The sequence below is a fragment of the Malaclemys terrapin genome, chromosome 8 (assembly GCF_027887155.1).
Source record: "Malaclemys terrapin pileata isolate rMalTer1 chromosome 8, rMalTer1.hap1, whole genome shotgun sequence".
Lineage (NCBI taxonomy): Eukaryota > Metazoa > Chordata > Testudines > Emydidae > Malaclemys > Malaclemys terrapin.
The window spans coordinates 44,877,550-44,893,620 of record NC_071512.1 but is presented as its reverse complement, the minus strand read 5'-3'; the positions used below and the strand labels follow the sequence as shown (position 1 = coordinate 44,893,620).

The following is a 16,071-nucleotide window of genomic DNA, read 5'->3' as shown; positions in this document are numbered from 1 at the left end:
GACCTAAAGATGTGGATGTAAACCGGGGTCAACAACTCTACTCCTCAGGCACAACGAAACTCTTTACAGTAGAGGTAAAGCTTTTGTGTGTGCCAGGCAGAACTTTCTCAAGGGACAGTGCAAGAGTTTGGAAAGAAATCCTAGAGGAACTAAGGACCATCCCATACCACTCCAAGGGCGAGGCACACTTTACCTGTATTCTCTAATACCAAACACACAGCCAAATATACATTTAAAACCCTACCAAAACTAAGCACTGCTCTGCACACACAATTTTTCTCCGGGGGAGAGATGAGAGAACAAAGCACATATGAGGCACAACACTTAATGCTACTAGAAGGTGCTCAGATACTATGATGATAAGCATGGCATAAGAATCTATAAAGAACGGCAAGGGTAAGATTGTATGACCAGGCAGAGGCCCTATGTTAGAATAGCACAGAAAACTACCTGGGGTGAGCTGCAGCTAGCCCATGGGGACTGTAAAGTGGCCATGATAAGCTGCAATATAAACAAGTTTGGATAGTTGTCTAAATAAGAAATAAACTGGGGAGAACCAGAATCTTCACAGCAGATGATATTTAGGGCATTTATTGAAAAACTGTAATTCAAAGGTGTTTAGAGTAGCTGGGTCGGCTCATTAACAATAAGCCCAATGGGCAACCAAACAATGAGAGAACCAAGCAGGAACAAAAAGGTCATTGCAAATGACACATTTAGCATATGGCACTCCAGATGCAAGGAAGAAATCCCATCAAAACCAACTACTTTCAAGCACTGAAACACTCCATGTGCTTCAGCGCCTTCCTAAACACTCAACAGTGGTCAAGGCCCAATGCAGACTTTTCCATACAAAATACTGGAAAGAAGTGTTTAGAAACTGGTCTTAACACAATGGTAGAACTCACCCACTGACATCATTTGTGCAGTTTCCATGTACACAAGGGTTACTAAGACATTCATCAGCTTGCGAGTGACAGCTGGGTTGATGGAAACCTTCAGGACACAGACACCGAAATCCATTCATTTCATTTACACATGTTCCACCATTATGACAGGGACTGGAGATGCATTCATCAATATCAATATTACACCTTGGACCTGAAAAGAATATTACTTGTTAATTAGTATTTCTCACACACAAGTTTACCCCGCATGTATGCAGGAACATTTATCAAGATTCAGTGACGCATCATCAATACAAAGTCAACATAAAGTGACTGATCCTGGAAGGTATGACAGCTTTGACTCAGATTTAAGCCTATGGGAGTTTAAAGCATTCAACGTTTTTGAAAGATGGGGGTGTTCGTATCAGGAGCAGAGCATCTACATCTCATAAGCCTTCTGGAACTGTTAAAAAGCTACAACAGAATTGCAATGGGAACAGAATTATATACATTCTTTAGGAGAATTGAAAATTATGTAATTGTAGTATACCTGGTGCAACCTTCCTGGGTTTATCAGCTAGGCACCTATCCTTTCCACATTTAAGTACCTCTTGAATACCCATTCCTGCCATAACGCCTACAGTGCATCTAGATCTTGTGCATTTTAAATACAAGAGTATATTGCTTCTTATTTTCCCTAACCTCTGCCTACTTGCCAGCTATGCTTAGACTGCAAGTTCCTCAAGGGTCTGTTCCTTCCTGTGAATCTGCAAAGTACCTGGCATAGATTGGGCACTACTATAAGTTTAAAAAATATATATATATATTCCAGGCCTTAAAAAGTGAATCATCTATTTCACACTCTAGCTCGAGCCCTTGACCTGAAGGAAGTTGCAGGTCCTGAATACTGGAACATTCTGATTCACAAGTGTGATGAAGTATTTTAACAGCACAAAAGCAGGAAGGTCAATGGTGGCTAACATGGCGCCCAAAGCTACAGGAGGCCCAAAGGCAAGAGTGGTCAGGAACATACCTCGTTCCATTTGGGCTTAGTTATACCTCCATGTTTTTTTAAAGTGAATTTCCTTCCTTCAGGTGGAAGTTTTAAAAGATTAGTCAATAGAAATGCATAAAATGAGTACTATCTCTTTGGGGCTATTTCTGAGAAGAGATTTTGGATCAGTTCTGATTGGAATCTTTCAGTAACAATAGTGACATATTAGCTAAGGGATTGTTATAACAAGACATTCAGCATGTTCTCTCATGTGCATTAATTTTATGAATTCATTATGTAGTCTGGCTCACAGCAGGCAAAGCATGTTTTGACCTTTTAGACAAAGGACACAGGACCTGAAGAAGTGCTCTTTGTAAGCTCAAAAGCTTCTCTCTTACCAACAGAAGCTGGTCCAATAAAAGATGTTACATCACCCACCTTGCCTCTCTAATATCGTGGGACTGACCCAGCTACAATATTGCATAAGACATTGGAAACATTGGGGCTGGTCTGTGTGATATTTAGTTCAGATCACTAACACAATGGGCCAATAATGTTTCTTTCAATTAGCACATCTGCAGGATACAAATGATTTTAATACAAACAGAACAATTTAAATCAATGAATAAACTCCATGCAAGGAGCAGTAGGTTGGCTGATGGTGACTTTTGTACCATAGTAGCTGTGCACTTGTGCACATTATAAAACTAACTGAATGCTTTATATTTGCAGAAGGAAAGGGAAACATTTAATTTGTATACAAGTTGGCCCAATTCTCCAAGTTCTGTACAGAGACCCCTTGCTATGATGTACAACTTTCTTGTTCCAATAAAGAAGCTGTAAGTAAACCCATTGGGATTTTGGATCATTATTTCTTATGAAGCTGAGTCATGTGAATTGGACTAAATAACCCTAAAAGAATTACAATTCATGGCACCAAGCTAAGACATTTCTTTAGTCGATGGGCAGAACGTGCGTTGAAATTAAGAGATACTGAGACTCATTAAGAATACGAATTATTTCTTGAGACACTGAATAGGCCACTTGCTATCAATGAACAAAGAACTCCTCCCAAGGGAGAGATGATTATCTTCAAGGCAAAGCTGAGGACAATATCTGTTAAATGAAAGTACATGGTACCTGTAACTCCAGGCTTGCAGACACAATCGTAGCGATTAATGCCATCGAGACAGACTCCATAAATGCAAGGGTTACTTGCACAGTCATCCAAGTTATTCTCACAGTTCACTCCTGCAAATAAATGTAATGAAATTCAAGTTAAAACCAGACCAACCCTAACGTACAAACAACGCTATAAGTTTCCTGAAAATAACCAAGTTCAAATTGCAGTACTCAAACTGCTTAGGCATGACAAGGGGATGTGTATGATTAGATATCAGCACATGGTGCTCCGAGTCCTCTTCTGTTAGTGTAGTGCAACTCCATAAAAGTCAATAGAGTCAGTGAGTAACAGGAGAATTTGTTTCCTTGTATCTAATCATCCTTCCAGCAGAAGAATCAGCCATTTTGGACATAAGAAAAATATTTTTGCTGTTTTCCCTATGTACAGTCTGAGAGGGACTGCCTGAATTCTGAGGATGAGGAAGAGAGAATACTACCCAAATGAAGCAAACAGAGTACAACACACACTACTTGTATTGTTACAGCAAAAACTGTAGCAAGAACAGTGGAGAGAAAAGTGTAGGTATAACTAAATGCGCAAGTAAAGCTTTCAACAGCATCAAGTCTGATGCTGCAATATCTTGGATGTGTTATGGTGTACATTTTATGACAAACAGCAACCTCTCAACCAAAAAAGTTTAATCTTGTAAAATAAAGGATGCTGAAAGAAACCAAAAAACTTCTGAAACAAGTGCAAGGTGATTAGAATCTCCAGAGTCTAACTATTGATCTAGTGTTGCAAGCATAGTAAGATCTGAAATCTTTACTACTTTTGGTATGTGTAGATTTCTGCATTCCACAGCAAAATTGGTGATCAACACAGTGAAGTTCACATATACACCTGGCCCACTCATATATACAGCTGTGTTGATCATAGTTGAGTGTGTAACAACTAGTTTTGTTTAATAATGGAGTTTTCATTCATTCCATGGTAAATCATCTGGCTAAATGACTTTCTCCCTCCGAGTTTGGGAAGTGCCTAGTACACTCTGGCAGCTACTACAATCCAAATAAGTAATAGTTAGGGCTGCCAGTGTGTCACAGTGGAGAAAGTTAGATACTGTGATTTCTCGTTCTGTCCATGACATCCTGCAGGAAGACTGTAGGCCCTGGACATGGGGTGGCTGGATGGGGTGTTGGAGAGTGCTCTCACCCTGCACTGACACCACAGCAGCAGCTGCTGTATCCCATGGGACTGGGTTCAGCTCCCCACTCTGGGTGTTGCAACCTGGCGCACGGGGTTGCAACACCACTCACTCAAATTTTGCCTTGTTGCCCCTCTGTCAGGACAGAGAGGGATAGGGGGGAGCTGGGTCAAATCTTGGCTGAGTGGTATTGTGATGCCATGTGTCCAGCCATGCAAGACACAGGAGCTGCTGCTGCCTGTGCCCGAGGTGAGTGCGGGATAGGCTCGCTCTCAACCCCCTGGGCTCATGTCAAGGGGTCACTATCAATCCCTGGGCCCAGCCCCAGTGGTCAGATACCACGGCTGCCTGTGCCTGGGGCAAGTTTGCTCTCCAGCCTCCCCAATTGCCCCCTGCTCACCGGAACAGGGTTAGGATGTGGTGCTGGGGCAGAGAGTGCTACTATGGGTGGCCGGTGCCCCCTTATTTGTCAGGGCATTTTTTAATTGAAAATCACACAGCAGTGACTAGACCCATGACTTTTACTAAATTTACCATGACTGCTCTGTGATTTTTGATAAAAAAATGCCCTGACACATGTGCAGCCCTAGTAATAGTTCTGTCCTAGGTAGGAGCTCACCAGAAGAGGGATGCAGAAGGAAAAGAGTGATAAATTGTCTTGGCTACAATAGTAACACAGTTCCAAATAGCCATAAGACCTCTCCTCCCCCCCAGAATTACCTGTGCACTAACTCATGCAGAATCTATTTACAATTGGAATAGTAAGCACAATCACTTGGGTAGGTATCTAGACCAGGGCACTGAGGTCTGGTGTGTCCTTAAGTCAATAAGACTTTTTCCTTAATTCCACAATCACTAAAAGTTAAGTTTTTCAAAAGGGACCAGTAACTTTGGGTGCCCAACTTGACACCTTAAAGGGTTATGATTTTCATTGGGTCAGTGTTCAGCACTTCTGAAAACCAGTCTTCTTTAAAATGGCTCAAGTTGGGAGCCCTAAAGCTGAGGGACTCATAAACAGTCAGTAAATCTTGGGCCACAATCTTGCTTCAGGCCTCAAGAGTAACTGCCAGGAGGTGATAAGGCTTATCTTCTGAATGAAGCTGGTATCACTGACAGCTTCAGCAAGAAGAGAGTGAGGGCTGAAATAATGGGTGAGGATCTCTCCAAGGAGAAGATCAGAACAACTATGTCTAGCACCTGCATAATATTGAGAAAATAAGCTTATTTAGGCCCACTCCTGCAAATACTTACCAATGTCCATAATTTAAAACATATGATTAAAGTCAATGAGACTACTCATTAGCTTAAAGGTAAGCATGTGTTTCCTAACTGGAAGGCGTTTTCTGTTTGTAGTAACCATGTCCTAAGCTTAACCTGCACATTCTGTTCCTCTCCTCATAAAACCAACCAATTCTCCAGCAGATGATTCATTTGGTTCATGAGCACTGGGGCTAGATAGCGCAGTCGGGACTGTGTGGAGCATGAGAGATAGTGATGGGAAGGTTCATCTCCCAAGAGAGAAAGACAGGGCTGTTCCAGTAGTTTGCAGGATCACACAGGATGAGGCCAGGACTGCTTAGGTGGCCCAACTCAGATACTTTCCAAGAACAGCAAAGCAAGGTTAGGACAATGCTCAAAAGTGAGGCTTGGTTCCAGAGAGCAACCAAGCTGAAGCAGGCCTGGGGTGATCTAGAGAAGAAGTCAGGCCAGAACAATAGCTAGGCTCCCAATTCAGATTGCAGGGAGGTGTCTGCTGCCAGAGCAGAGGGGGCAGTTGTGGAATGTTACTTGAAGCACTACTGTCAGAAGGATGACACAAGATATATGGTTTGTTGCTTGCCACACCATATTTCTGCTTCCAAGCATTGTGTTTTATTTTGGGGTCTGTTAACTTCAATATTCATTTGAAAAAGAAGCCAATATTATTTGACACAAGCCAAAATGGTTCTGATAAATGTTTTGTCCTTTAAAGAAGAACACTAGGACACTAGCCATGCTCTGACACATGGCTCTTATGGAATAACATTTTACAAGACAGAACAATTAAAAATCGAGGCAATTTAAGCAATTTTTAAATAGAGTGATTTAAATCACTCAAGTCAGGTTGATGCTTTGTAAAGCTAATTTGAGAGTTGTACTATTGCAACTTAAATTAATATTAAATTTTAATCTAAATAAACAATTATAAATATAATTTTTAATCTAAGTATTAGTAAGGGTATTCTGTTTGGGAAAATTGCTATAGGGAAAAAATAAAATATTGAGAATGAAAGGGCCCTGATCCTGCAAACACTTAGGCAGTAATATAATGTCACTCTCACGAATGATGCTATTGAAGTCAATGGGACTACATTGCTGAAGTTCTTTTCTTTTTTTTATTACAAACTTTAGTGGCATGAAGTCTGCCACTTTGAAACAATTTTTATTTCAGTGTTAAGAGTTTAACTTTTCATACATTAACAAAGTTAATGCTCTTTTACATACCGGTCAAATTTTTCCAAAGTATGAGATTATAGCTAGGCTCCTAAACCTATATTTAGACACCCAAGTGTGGAATTTTCCAAACTACTTCAGTCATTTAGGAGCACAAGTCCCATGGACTTCAAACCCACTAAGGAGCACAGATGAGTCGAAGCCTTGTAGCTTCCTTGGCTCAGATGTTCAATCCATTAGAAGGTGGTGCTGATTGCAAACACAGCATGTGCTATTTGTTTATCAATTTTATGTTTGTGTTCTCACTGTAAGGATGCTAATGAGGCCCTGGACTTGCACTTTGCAGCACAGATGAGCATTTTAAGTGGGACATTTCTTAGAATTTCATATTTTACACTGATACTTCCTGCTAACAATTATCTAACTAAAGTACAGAAGACCCACTTTAGAAATTTAAGATTATAAAAAGGGAAGTAAATGATTAGCTACATGTAGATAAAAAATTATCATTTCTGGTAAGATTGTGACTTTTTTTAAAGTCTTGATTTTTGTCTGCCCTGCCATCTTATGCTTTATGTACCTGAAGTGCCCAGGAGACAGTTGCACTGATAGCCATTCACCAAGTCAATGCAGCGTCCTTCATTGAGGCAGGGGTTACTCTGGCATTCATCTACCTGCTCACTGCATATGGCACCCATGTACCCAGAATTGCAAACACAGGTGTACGAATCAATTCCATCCTGGCATTCACCATGGTGGCAAGGGTCAGGGTCACAGTTGTTGATATTCTCTTCACACAAAGTGCCAGTAAAACCTAAGAGAAAAATGAAGAGGCATGATTAAGAGGCTTAGAGATATATTATATGATGTCCTCTGCATTGAATATCAAACACAATAATACAGTGTTCATCATAACAAATCAGCAAAATGGTATTCAGAATATACAGAACGGTTTGGGCACCTAACCTGTAACCCATCTCCCAAACCCAGAGAAGCCAACAGACCCTGTATGGTGCACAAAGCACAGTGTGCCACAGAAAAAGCTACATAGATAATCTTTGCAACAGAGACTGATACCTGGAATGCATTCAAATCTGAGCAATTATGGAAGAAAATATTCAAATTACTATCAGAACTGTTTATTGACATCAATATGAAACAAACTGAAGACAATCCCTTCCCTTACTAGACTATTAGTAATAATACTAGATATTTCCACTATCCAGCAGCCCAGAGGACTTAACTTTTGTCAATACAAGGAATTTTAATGCACAGGCCTTGAAAAAATTGACTTTCCCACTGAAGCTTTCCTGGAGGTCTGCAGAAAAGGTAAGCTTTTGTTAAAAAATCTTTTAGTCCTCATGACTGGCAAGAGCCTTTAAACGCTCCACCCATGAGCCAACTGTAAAGTGATACACTGCTGTCTGCTAAAGGGTGCAGACATGCACCTCCTGTGCCTCGGCAGCAGTAGAGAGTTCTCCATATTTAAATTTATTAATTAGAAAGTTGATTGACAATATTATTACAATACTACAGCTATTAAACTTAATTACTATAGAGTGTCATACATCACTGATCCATTCCTTTAAACTGAAGGAAGCAGGACAAGCATTTTTCACCCTGGCTTAGAACGATTTAGTCCTAGGTCTAGGAATTGCCAGGTACATTTTTCAGGCCCTGTTAATGCACTATTATAATGTGGGTGCCCTATAACTTGAGACATTTGGAGTTACAGCAGACAAAGCTTTGGAGAACATAGTTGGGGATGATCCTTCACAGGGAACAGAATAGAGGAGTCCTGGTACAATATCTTTTTTCCCCATCTGTAATATATGATTCCATGCAAGACACTCGCTCTCAGTGTCCCCACCGCAGAAATGGAGGGAAAAAGGAAGCCAGAGACCTAGCAGTTCTTTAAACAGACACTAGTATTTCAACTGCATGGCCATTCACAGTTGCTTTCAATCCCATTTCCTCAAAGCTGCCCATGTTCAGTGTGCCCCAAATCTTTTTTCCTTTTCTGGGAAATCCAAAGTCTCTGTAGGGAAACAGGCCCCAGCCTGTGTGCCCAAAATCAGCACCTGCTTTTCGTGTGTCCTCAATCTAGTTAGCACTCTGATTTGGTGCTGTATTTTCCTGGCACCACTTAAGCAGCTCACCCTTCTCATATTGCCACTCCTCCTGGCATCTCTCGAGTGAGGGAGCCCTGTATTATATATGGCTGCAAACCCCTCTCTCCCCTCCAAGCAGGTTTTGCTAAAGATTAATAACTAAGGCTCCCCACCCCACTGAGTGAAAATCAGATGGACCATGCCCTAGCTTGAGCTAGGCACAGACTTTCCACAGCTGCTTCCAAGTCCAGAAAGCGTTTGGGTTTTTCCTTTTCCTAGTGACATTTATTCTGTCATAATGAATAATCAAAGGAGAATCCTGGTAGTAACAACTCCTCTTCTCTGGCCTAGAGCCATTCCATTCTGATATTTCTGAAACTTGCCCTCTTGTATCTACCGCATTCCCTGGGGAATTAGCTATTAAGAGGAATCAGGTTGCTTTAAAAATTCATGCCATCGTAGAGGCACACAGTTTAAAAGTTGCTACTATGTCCATTCATGATGTTCTGACTAGAGTCTCGAAGAGGGTTTCTTAATCCCTGGAATTACACACAAAATAAATGCTACTTCCAGAATTTTCACAGAAATGCTTTATACAGTCAAAAGATGGAATAAGAGAGATTTATGGAGGCAGTGATACAGTCTAGTCTCAGGAACCTGATACATCATTCTCTTACTGGGATGACGAGATCTATGTGTGCCAGGTTCATTTTACAGGAATAGTATCTAAGACACATCCTCCTGCATATTCTTTCAAACTCATTAAACAGAGAAAACTGATTTTTTCTTTACCAGGAACCACAAGCTCTAGAGCTCCTATTTCTAGTGGTTGTTCTATAGCAATTCTGTCTTCGTTTGAGATACTGATGTCCGAACAAAATTTGGAGTAAAACTATGGCATAGTCTGCAGCGTGATATCTTGTCATATCATATGTTGCAGAACCATTTCTCCTGGAGAATAAAGAGAGATGCTTCCCAGTCAGCCATTGGCTTGTGTTGGATTTATAGATCTTAAGGCCAGAATGACTTTTCATGATCATTTGCCCTGAATTCCTATGTAACAAGCCATGCAATTTCACCCAGCAATTCCCACATCAAGTCCAGTAACTTGGTTGAACTAGAGCAAGTCTTTTAGAATAACAGCTAGTCTTGATATAAGGATTTCATGCGATGGTAAATTTACCACAGCCCTTGATAATTTGTTCCACTCTTTGAGGACTGTTCTGCTGTCTCTTGCATAGTCTTCCTCTTCCGAAACTATTGTGAACCTGTCCCGATAAAGCCAAATGCCATTTTGGTAAATTCTGTTGTGTCTAATAGAGCCAACGTGTTAGGTGCTGTAAAAACACACAAGGCTCCTGCCCCAAACAGCTTAGTGTCTACTCATTCCCTGTGTAGCATTATTAGACTATTCCTGGCACCCTCTGCCACTTCCCTTCTTTAGGGAAGAGGACTTGCCCGACATAAAATCAGGACCAAAGGAAGGAACGTTTTATTTAAGTCTGATCTAAAGTTAGGGGTTCCGTTCTCTGGTATTTTTAGGACATCTCAGGGCAAGTCTCTCTCTCTGGATTCTGTACAGAGCAGAGTAAGTTATTGCTGCTAAACAACTTATGTTGCCTTAGCCACTTTTTAAATAGAATTTGACTCTGACTGGATTCACTGACAATAAGACAAATCTCACATGAATCCATCCAGACTAAGAATGCCTATCTGAGAGAGTAGCAGGTGCAGGGGCTAATCCTGCCTCTTTCTCATACCACAGAGTTTCTAGAGCCTCAAGAGCCCCTGGTGATGTGGGTTAATACCATCAGATGTTACAAAGTGGGAAACTGAGGCATGGGGTAGGCAACTTGTTCAACACCTATGGAAATAAGTGGCCAGGCTCACCCCAGAATAAGAGTCTAATTGACCCAGTCCTAAACTAAGCCTCACCCAGCAGTTTCTGCTCAGAGCTGAAGAGTTAAGGCTGGTCTTAGACAACTCTGTTTTATCCTTGGCTCTGCCATTGAGTTCCTATGTGACCCTGGGCAAATCACTTAAATCAGACTTTTTGGCAGGTGGCCACTAACTGTGTACCACATTTGCTGGGTGTTCAACTTTTAAGGCACCATGTACACTTATTGCACTTAGATCCTCATAGCCCATTCCTCACAGTTATATTAAGTAGTTTGGAAGCAAACAAGCAGGAAGCAATACAGTCTAGCATTGCTCTACCCATCTCTCTTGGTCTCAGGCTGCCAGTTTTCACTTGGGCCCATCCTGAAGTCCCAGAGAAAGCATTGCATGCTGGGGAATCCCAGAATGGAAAAACACCAGTAAATAGGGACTCTTTGCAGGGGAAAAGCGATGACACTGAAAGAGTGAAGCTAGACTTCCTTCCACGCAACTGTGAATCCTTTGGTGTCACAAACCATGGGGCTTCTGTCCCTAAGAGATTCTCAGTGCTGCCCGCTTCTGCAGAGAGGTAGGCAGCAAAGATTCATGGAAAAAAGACTTTCAGAGATAGCACAGCCCCAGTGCTTTGCTGCCTGCCTCTGCTCACTACATATGCTGCACAAACTAGTTTCTATTCAAGGGGCTATAGCCATTGCACTGAATGTGAGAAGATGTGATGAGGCTAACCTGTGGCACACTGGCATTCGTAGCCATTTGGATAATCAATGCACTTGGCTCCATTTAGACAAGGTGTGCTGGAGCAATCATCAATGTCGATCTGGCACACTGCTCCAGTGAAACCTGAAAGGCAAGAGGAAAGTGAGAATCCTGAAACTATTCAGAGTAGGAATATCCATCCCCTGTCCCTTCCTGCTCCTCAAAACAGGCTCAGGTGTTGAACTGGCCAATTTGCAGCTTTTCAACCAGCCAGTTTTTCTCCTTGTGACTGCCATCTTGGCTCCATAATTTAAGCTCTCATTTGTTTGATCTTTAGATTTTATGGTTAAGAAGAAGAGTGTTGAATGTTAACAAAGAAATGGATACTGGCTGCCTGCCACAGCCTGCAGACAGCCTGAAACTGATTCTGGAGAAGTGTGAACTCTTCTTATTAACCGCAATGAATCGTTAACTCTGGATCCTAATGACACGTTCAATGTCAACAATGTTAGCTACTTGCCTAAAATCACTCAAGGTAAAAGGGACAATCATTATGATTAGGCTTGGAAGAATTCGATTTTTTTTATAATTTCAACAGATAATATTGATGTTCATTTTTAAGCATTTTTTCTATTTTTAAGGATATAAATTTTCAAAGTTGCAGGAAATTGTGTGTGGGGGGGTGTCAGACAATAATTATTTAGTGAAAGTAGACATTGAGAGTCAAAAAGCTAAAGCTTTAGAAACATTAAAACATTGTAAACATCACATGTCAAAATATACAAAGTAAATATCCTTAAATAAGATTCTAAGAAGTTTTCAGGCAATATAGGAAAATGCTGCTTATCTGTGAATTTTGATCATCAATGGAAATATTTTTGTCCGTGAAATCAACGTTTACCTACATTTACCGACAAAAATCAAATCCTTCAATGCCTAAACATGATCTCTAAAGCATCTCATTTTGAAATGAACAAGCTTGAACTTGAGTGGAGCTTTAGAGTACCACCACTTTTCTCCCCATTAAACCTCTGAACACAGCGTCAATTGCATCAAAGAGTAGGCAGACTTTGGCAGATGTATTGCTCAGGATTAATTCTTAGCAAATCTTTAAAACTGCCCACATGTAGTGTGGTAGATCCAAACCAGGTTTCATCACTAGCCCTCATCCTCCCTGGATTAGTTGGTTCCTGGTCCAGCAAATCACCCTGCCAAGAGGTAGCTTCCATCCTCCAGGTCAAAAGGGAAGGAACAATCTCCGTGATGCTCAGGGTATGCCACACTGCAAGTCAAAGTATGCTTGCAGTGTTCATGACTGGCACGGGTAACAAAGGCAATGAGAACATGTTGACACAGGTTAGCTGGCCCAGTCTCAGCTCACCTGAGATTCTGGGTATGTATTTGGGTTGCTGGCCTATGCCACAGGCAATGCCTCCACATCTTCACTGCTATTGTTATCCACCCTAGCTAGATTAAAGCAAGCATGGGCTTGCCTATCTGTATTGTAGTCATACTGTCACTTGCAAAGCAATACATCTTCATTTGCGGTGCAGACATGTCAGAATAGGGCTGGCGTGGGGCAACAAGAAAAAAGCAAAGGGAGGACCTTCCACAGTGGTATGCTTGGGAAACTGAAACAAAACAACAAACAGAGGAGACTTTGGGCAGTCAAAGTGAGGAACTCCACATGAAGAAATAATTCATCTATTACTAAAGCATCCCCTTACCCACAATTATAGCTAAGGGTAGCACAGCAGTATGGGATGCACTGTACAGCACAGGACAAGATGTCCTGTACCTTGCAACACTTTGTTATTGATAAACAAGATACTGGATTGTGTCAGTTATGGTGATGGAGCCAGACATCCTGGCACCAGGAGAAGGGAAGAGAGGACTCAAGTACTGCTTCTGGGGAGAAGGGACTGAGGGAAAGTAGAGATCTCCCTGGGCAGGCCCAGGAAAAAAAGCATTTACTTCTCCCCCAGTTGGCTTACAAGATTTTGGACCTTAACTTGGTGACCTTGAACCTGGTGCTGGTCCTTTGGATTAGCAGCAGCCCCTTTCTGCAGAGAAGAATGCTGGCTCCCTGCACTGTGCTAGCGACTTAACCAAGTTGAGTTGCTGAGGAAAGGCTCTCACCTAAAACCTTGAGGAAGCCAAAAAAAATTATGTGGAGGATGAAAACTGTCTCAAATTAAAATAGATTTAAAGATAATTTCTACAGACATTGGTCTGTAATTCATCATGACATTCTTTAACAAGTGAAGTCATAGCTGCCAGCCACTATGTAAAACTACGTGTTCAGTCTTAACATTTGTCCAGTAAAACGCACAGTGTTAATGTTGTATCAGGATAGTTGCATATGAAACTTATTTAGCAAGTATTACAGCTAATCATTTCTGTTCTCCTTTAAAGGAATTCTAATTTGGGCATGAGTACTCTGCAGGGAAGGCACATCCTGAGCAGGTTTGCTTTCGCTCCACTCCAACAGTCTGTTGTGCCCTTTGTAGGGAGAAGAGAGGTGGTGCTGGAGAGGAACACTTACCAGGTGGGCAGACACACTGGAAGCGATTGACTTTATCCAGACATTCTCCATTGTTCACACAGGGATTACTCTGGCATTCGTTAATCTCCAGTTCACAGTGCATACCTTTAAACCCTGGAAAGGATAACAAGGAATGGCAGAAAGGCTTTAGAAAGTGCCCAAGGTGTTGGCTACACCTTATTCCAGGACTGAAAATCAAAGCTAGATTTAACTGAAATAGAAATTCCAGTTTGTATTGACATTTTTGATATAAAGAGACCACATTTTAAAGGCATAAATACAAGTGTTAAAGTGGAGTTTTCAACTTGAACATTATCAGAGGGGTAGCCGTGTTGGTCTGTAGCCACAAAAAACAAGGAGTCAAAAATACTGTATGTGGGTTTTGGAAAGGGTGGAGCAACGCCTTCATTTGTTGCTAGGCTTACTAAGACTGGGTAAATTCACTTTATGCTTCATTGTGTCAGCTCATCACAGAGTGGAGTCAGGAAGGAATGCTTCCTCTATATTTGCATAACACTGCACAATTGGCCAAAGGCATGCTGTTTTTTCCCCCTTCCCTGAAGCACTTGGTATTGGTCACTACTAGAGGGAAGTTAATAGATTGGACAGAGCATTGGTGTACTTGATGTGGTAACCACTATAGAGTAAAGATTTCAAACATGTCAAAATATTTTTAATAGTGACATCTATCAGTCTATAGCAGGGTTGAGCAAGCTACGGCTTGGGGGCTGCATCCAGCCCTTCAGACGTTTTAATCCGACTCTTGAATTCCCGCCAGGCAGTGGGGTTGGAGGCTTGCCCCACTCCGTATGTGCCATGGCTCCCGGAAGCAGCGGCATGTAGCTCCCTCCGGCTCCTATCCGTAGGGGCAGTCAGGGGGCTCTGCATGCTGCCCCCGCCCCAAGTGCTGCCTCTGAGCTCCCATTGGCTGGGAACCGCAACCAATGGGAGCTGCAGGGGCAGTACCTGCGGAGAGGGCAGCGCGCAGAGTCACCTGGACTAGGGTTACCATATTTTAAAAAAACAAAAAGAGAACACTCCACAGGGCCACGGCCCCGCCCCAACTCTGCCCCTTCCCTGCCCCAGCCCCGCCCCAACTTGACCCCTTACCCGCCCCCACCCAACTCTGTCCCTTCCCCAAAGTCCCCACCCCAACTCCACCCCCTCCCACGAACGCTCCACCCCCTGCTCCTCCCCCTCCCCTGCTTCCCGCGAATCAAATGATCGCGGGAAGCCTGAAACAGGCAGGCAGCAGGTAAGCTAGGGCTGGAGCTGGGGCGGTGGCAGGCGCGAGGAGGAGGCGCGGCCCAGTCCGGCCTCCCCAGCCGAGCGGCTCTGGCCCTAGCGTCTCCGTCCCAGCTCGGCTCGGGCCCTGGGGTGCCGGCCCCAGTTCCGGCCGAGCGGCTCCGGGCCGCCCCGGCCCCGGCGGCTCCAGCCCCGGTGACTCCGGCCCCGGCAACTCCAGCTCGGCTTGGGCCCTGGGGTACCGGCCCCGGCCGAGCACCCCCAGCCCTGGTCCCAGTGGCTCTGGCCCGGCTCAGCTCAGGGCCCGGTTCCGGCTGAGCGGCGGCCCCAGCCCCAGAGGCTCCAGCCCGGATCCAAGCCCCGCGACCCCTCCCTATTTTCCCGGACATGCCCGGCTTTTTGGAATTTCCTCCCGAATGGGGATTTGAGGACCAAAAAGCCAGACATGTCCGGGAAAATCCGGACATATGGTAACCCTAGCCTGGACCCCTGACCTCTTCCTGTGCCCCAACTCCCTATACCAGCCCTGATCCCCCTCCCACCCTCCGAACCCCTCAGTCCCAGCCAGGAGCACCCTCCTGCACCCCCAACCCCTCATCCCCAGCTCCACCCCAGAGCCCTCTCCCCCCACACACCTCAACCTCCTGCCCTAGCCTGAAGCCCCCCTCCCACACCCTGATGTCCTCATTTCTGGCCCCACCCCAGAGCCCACCCCCCAGCCAGAGCCCTCACCCCAACCCCCAATTTCGTGAGCATTCATGGCCCACCATACTATTTCCATACCCAGATGTGGTCCTCGGGCCAAAAAATTTGCCCACCCCTGGTCTATAGAATAGCTTCCCAATCTACTGGGAACCGCATCACTTGCGACATTGAAAACCTAGATTTGAGAAAGCCCTGGAAGTTATCCAAAACCAAAAGTTAAGATACAAAA

At 43.4% G+C, this 16,071-nt stretch overlaps 1 protein-coding gene across 1 annotated transcript in view; it reads right to left on the bottom strand.

The window, feature by feature from the left end:
• NOTCH2 (notch receptor 2) overlaps positions 1-16,071 on the bottom strand; it is a 154,711-nt gene that overhangs the window by 60,211 nt on the left and 78,429 nt on the right. Inside the window, exons 9-13 of the mRNA XM_054036931.1 lie at positions 13,893-14,006; positions 11,378-11,491; positions 7,222-7,455; positions 3,022-3,132; positions 909-1,101 (exon numbers count right to left, since the gene is read on the bottom strand). Coding sequence (XP_053892906.1) covers positions 909-1,101; positions 3,022-3,132; positions 7,222-7,455; positions 11,378-11,491; positions 13,893-14,006 — 766 coding nt within the window. The remainder of the gene's footprint in view (positions 1-908; positions 1,102-3,021; positions 3,133-7,221; positions 7,456-11,377; positions 11,492-13,892; positions 14,007-16,071) is intronic.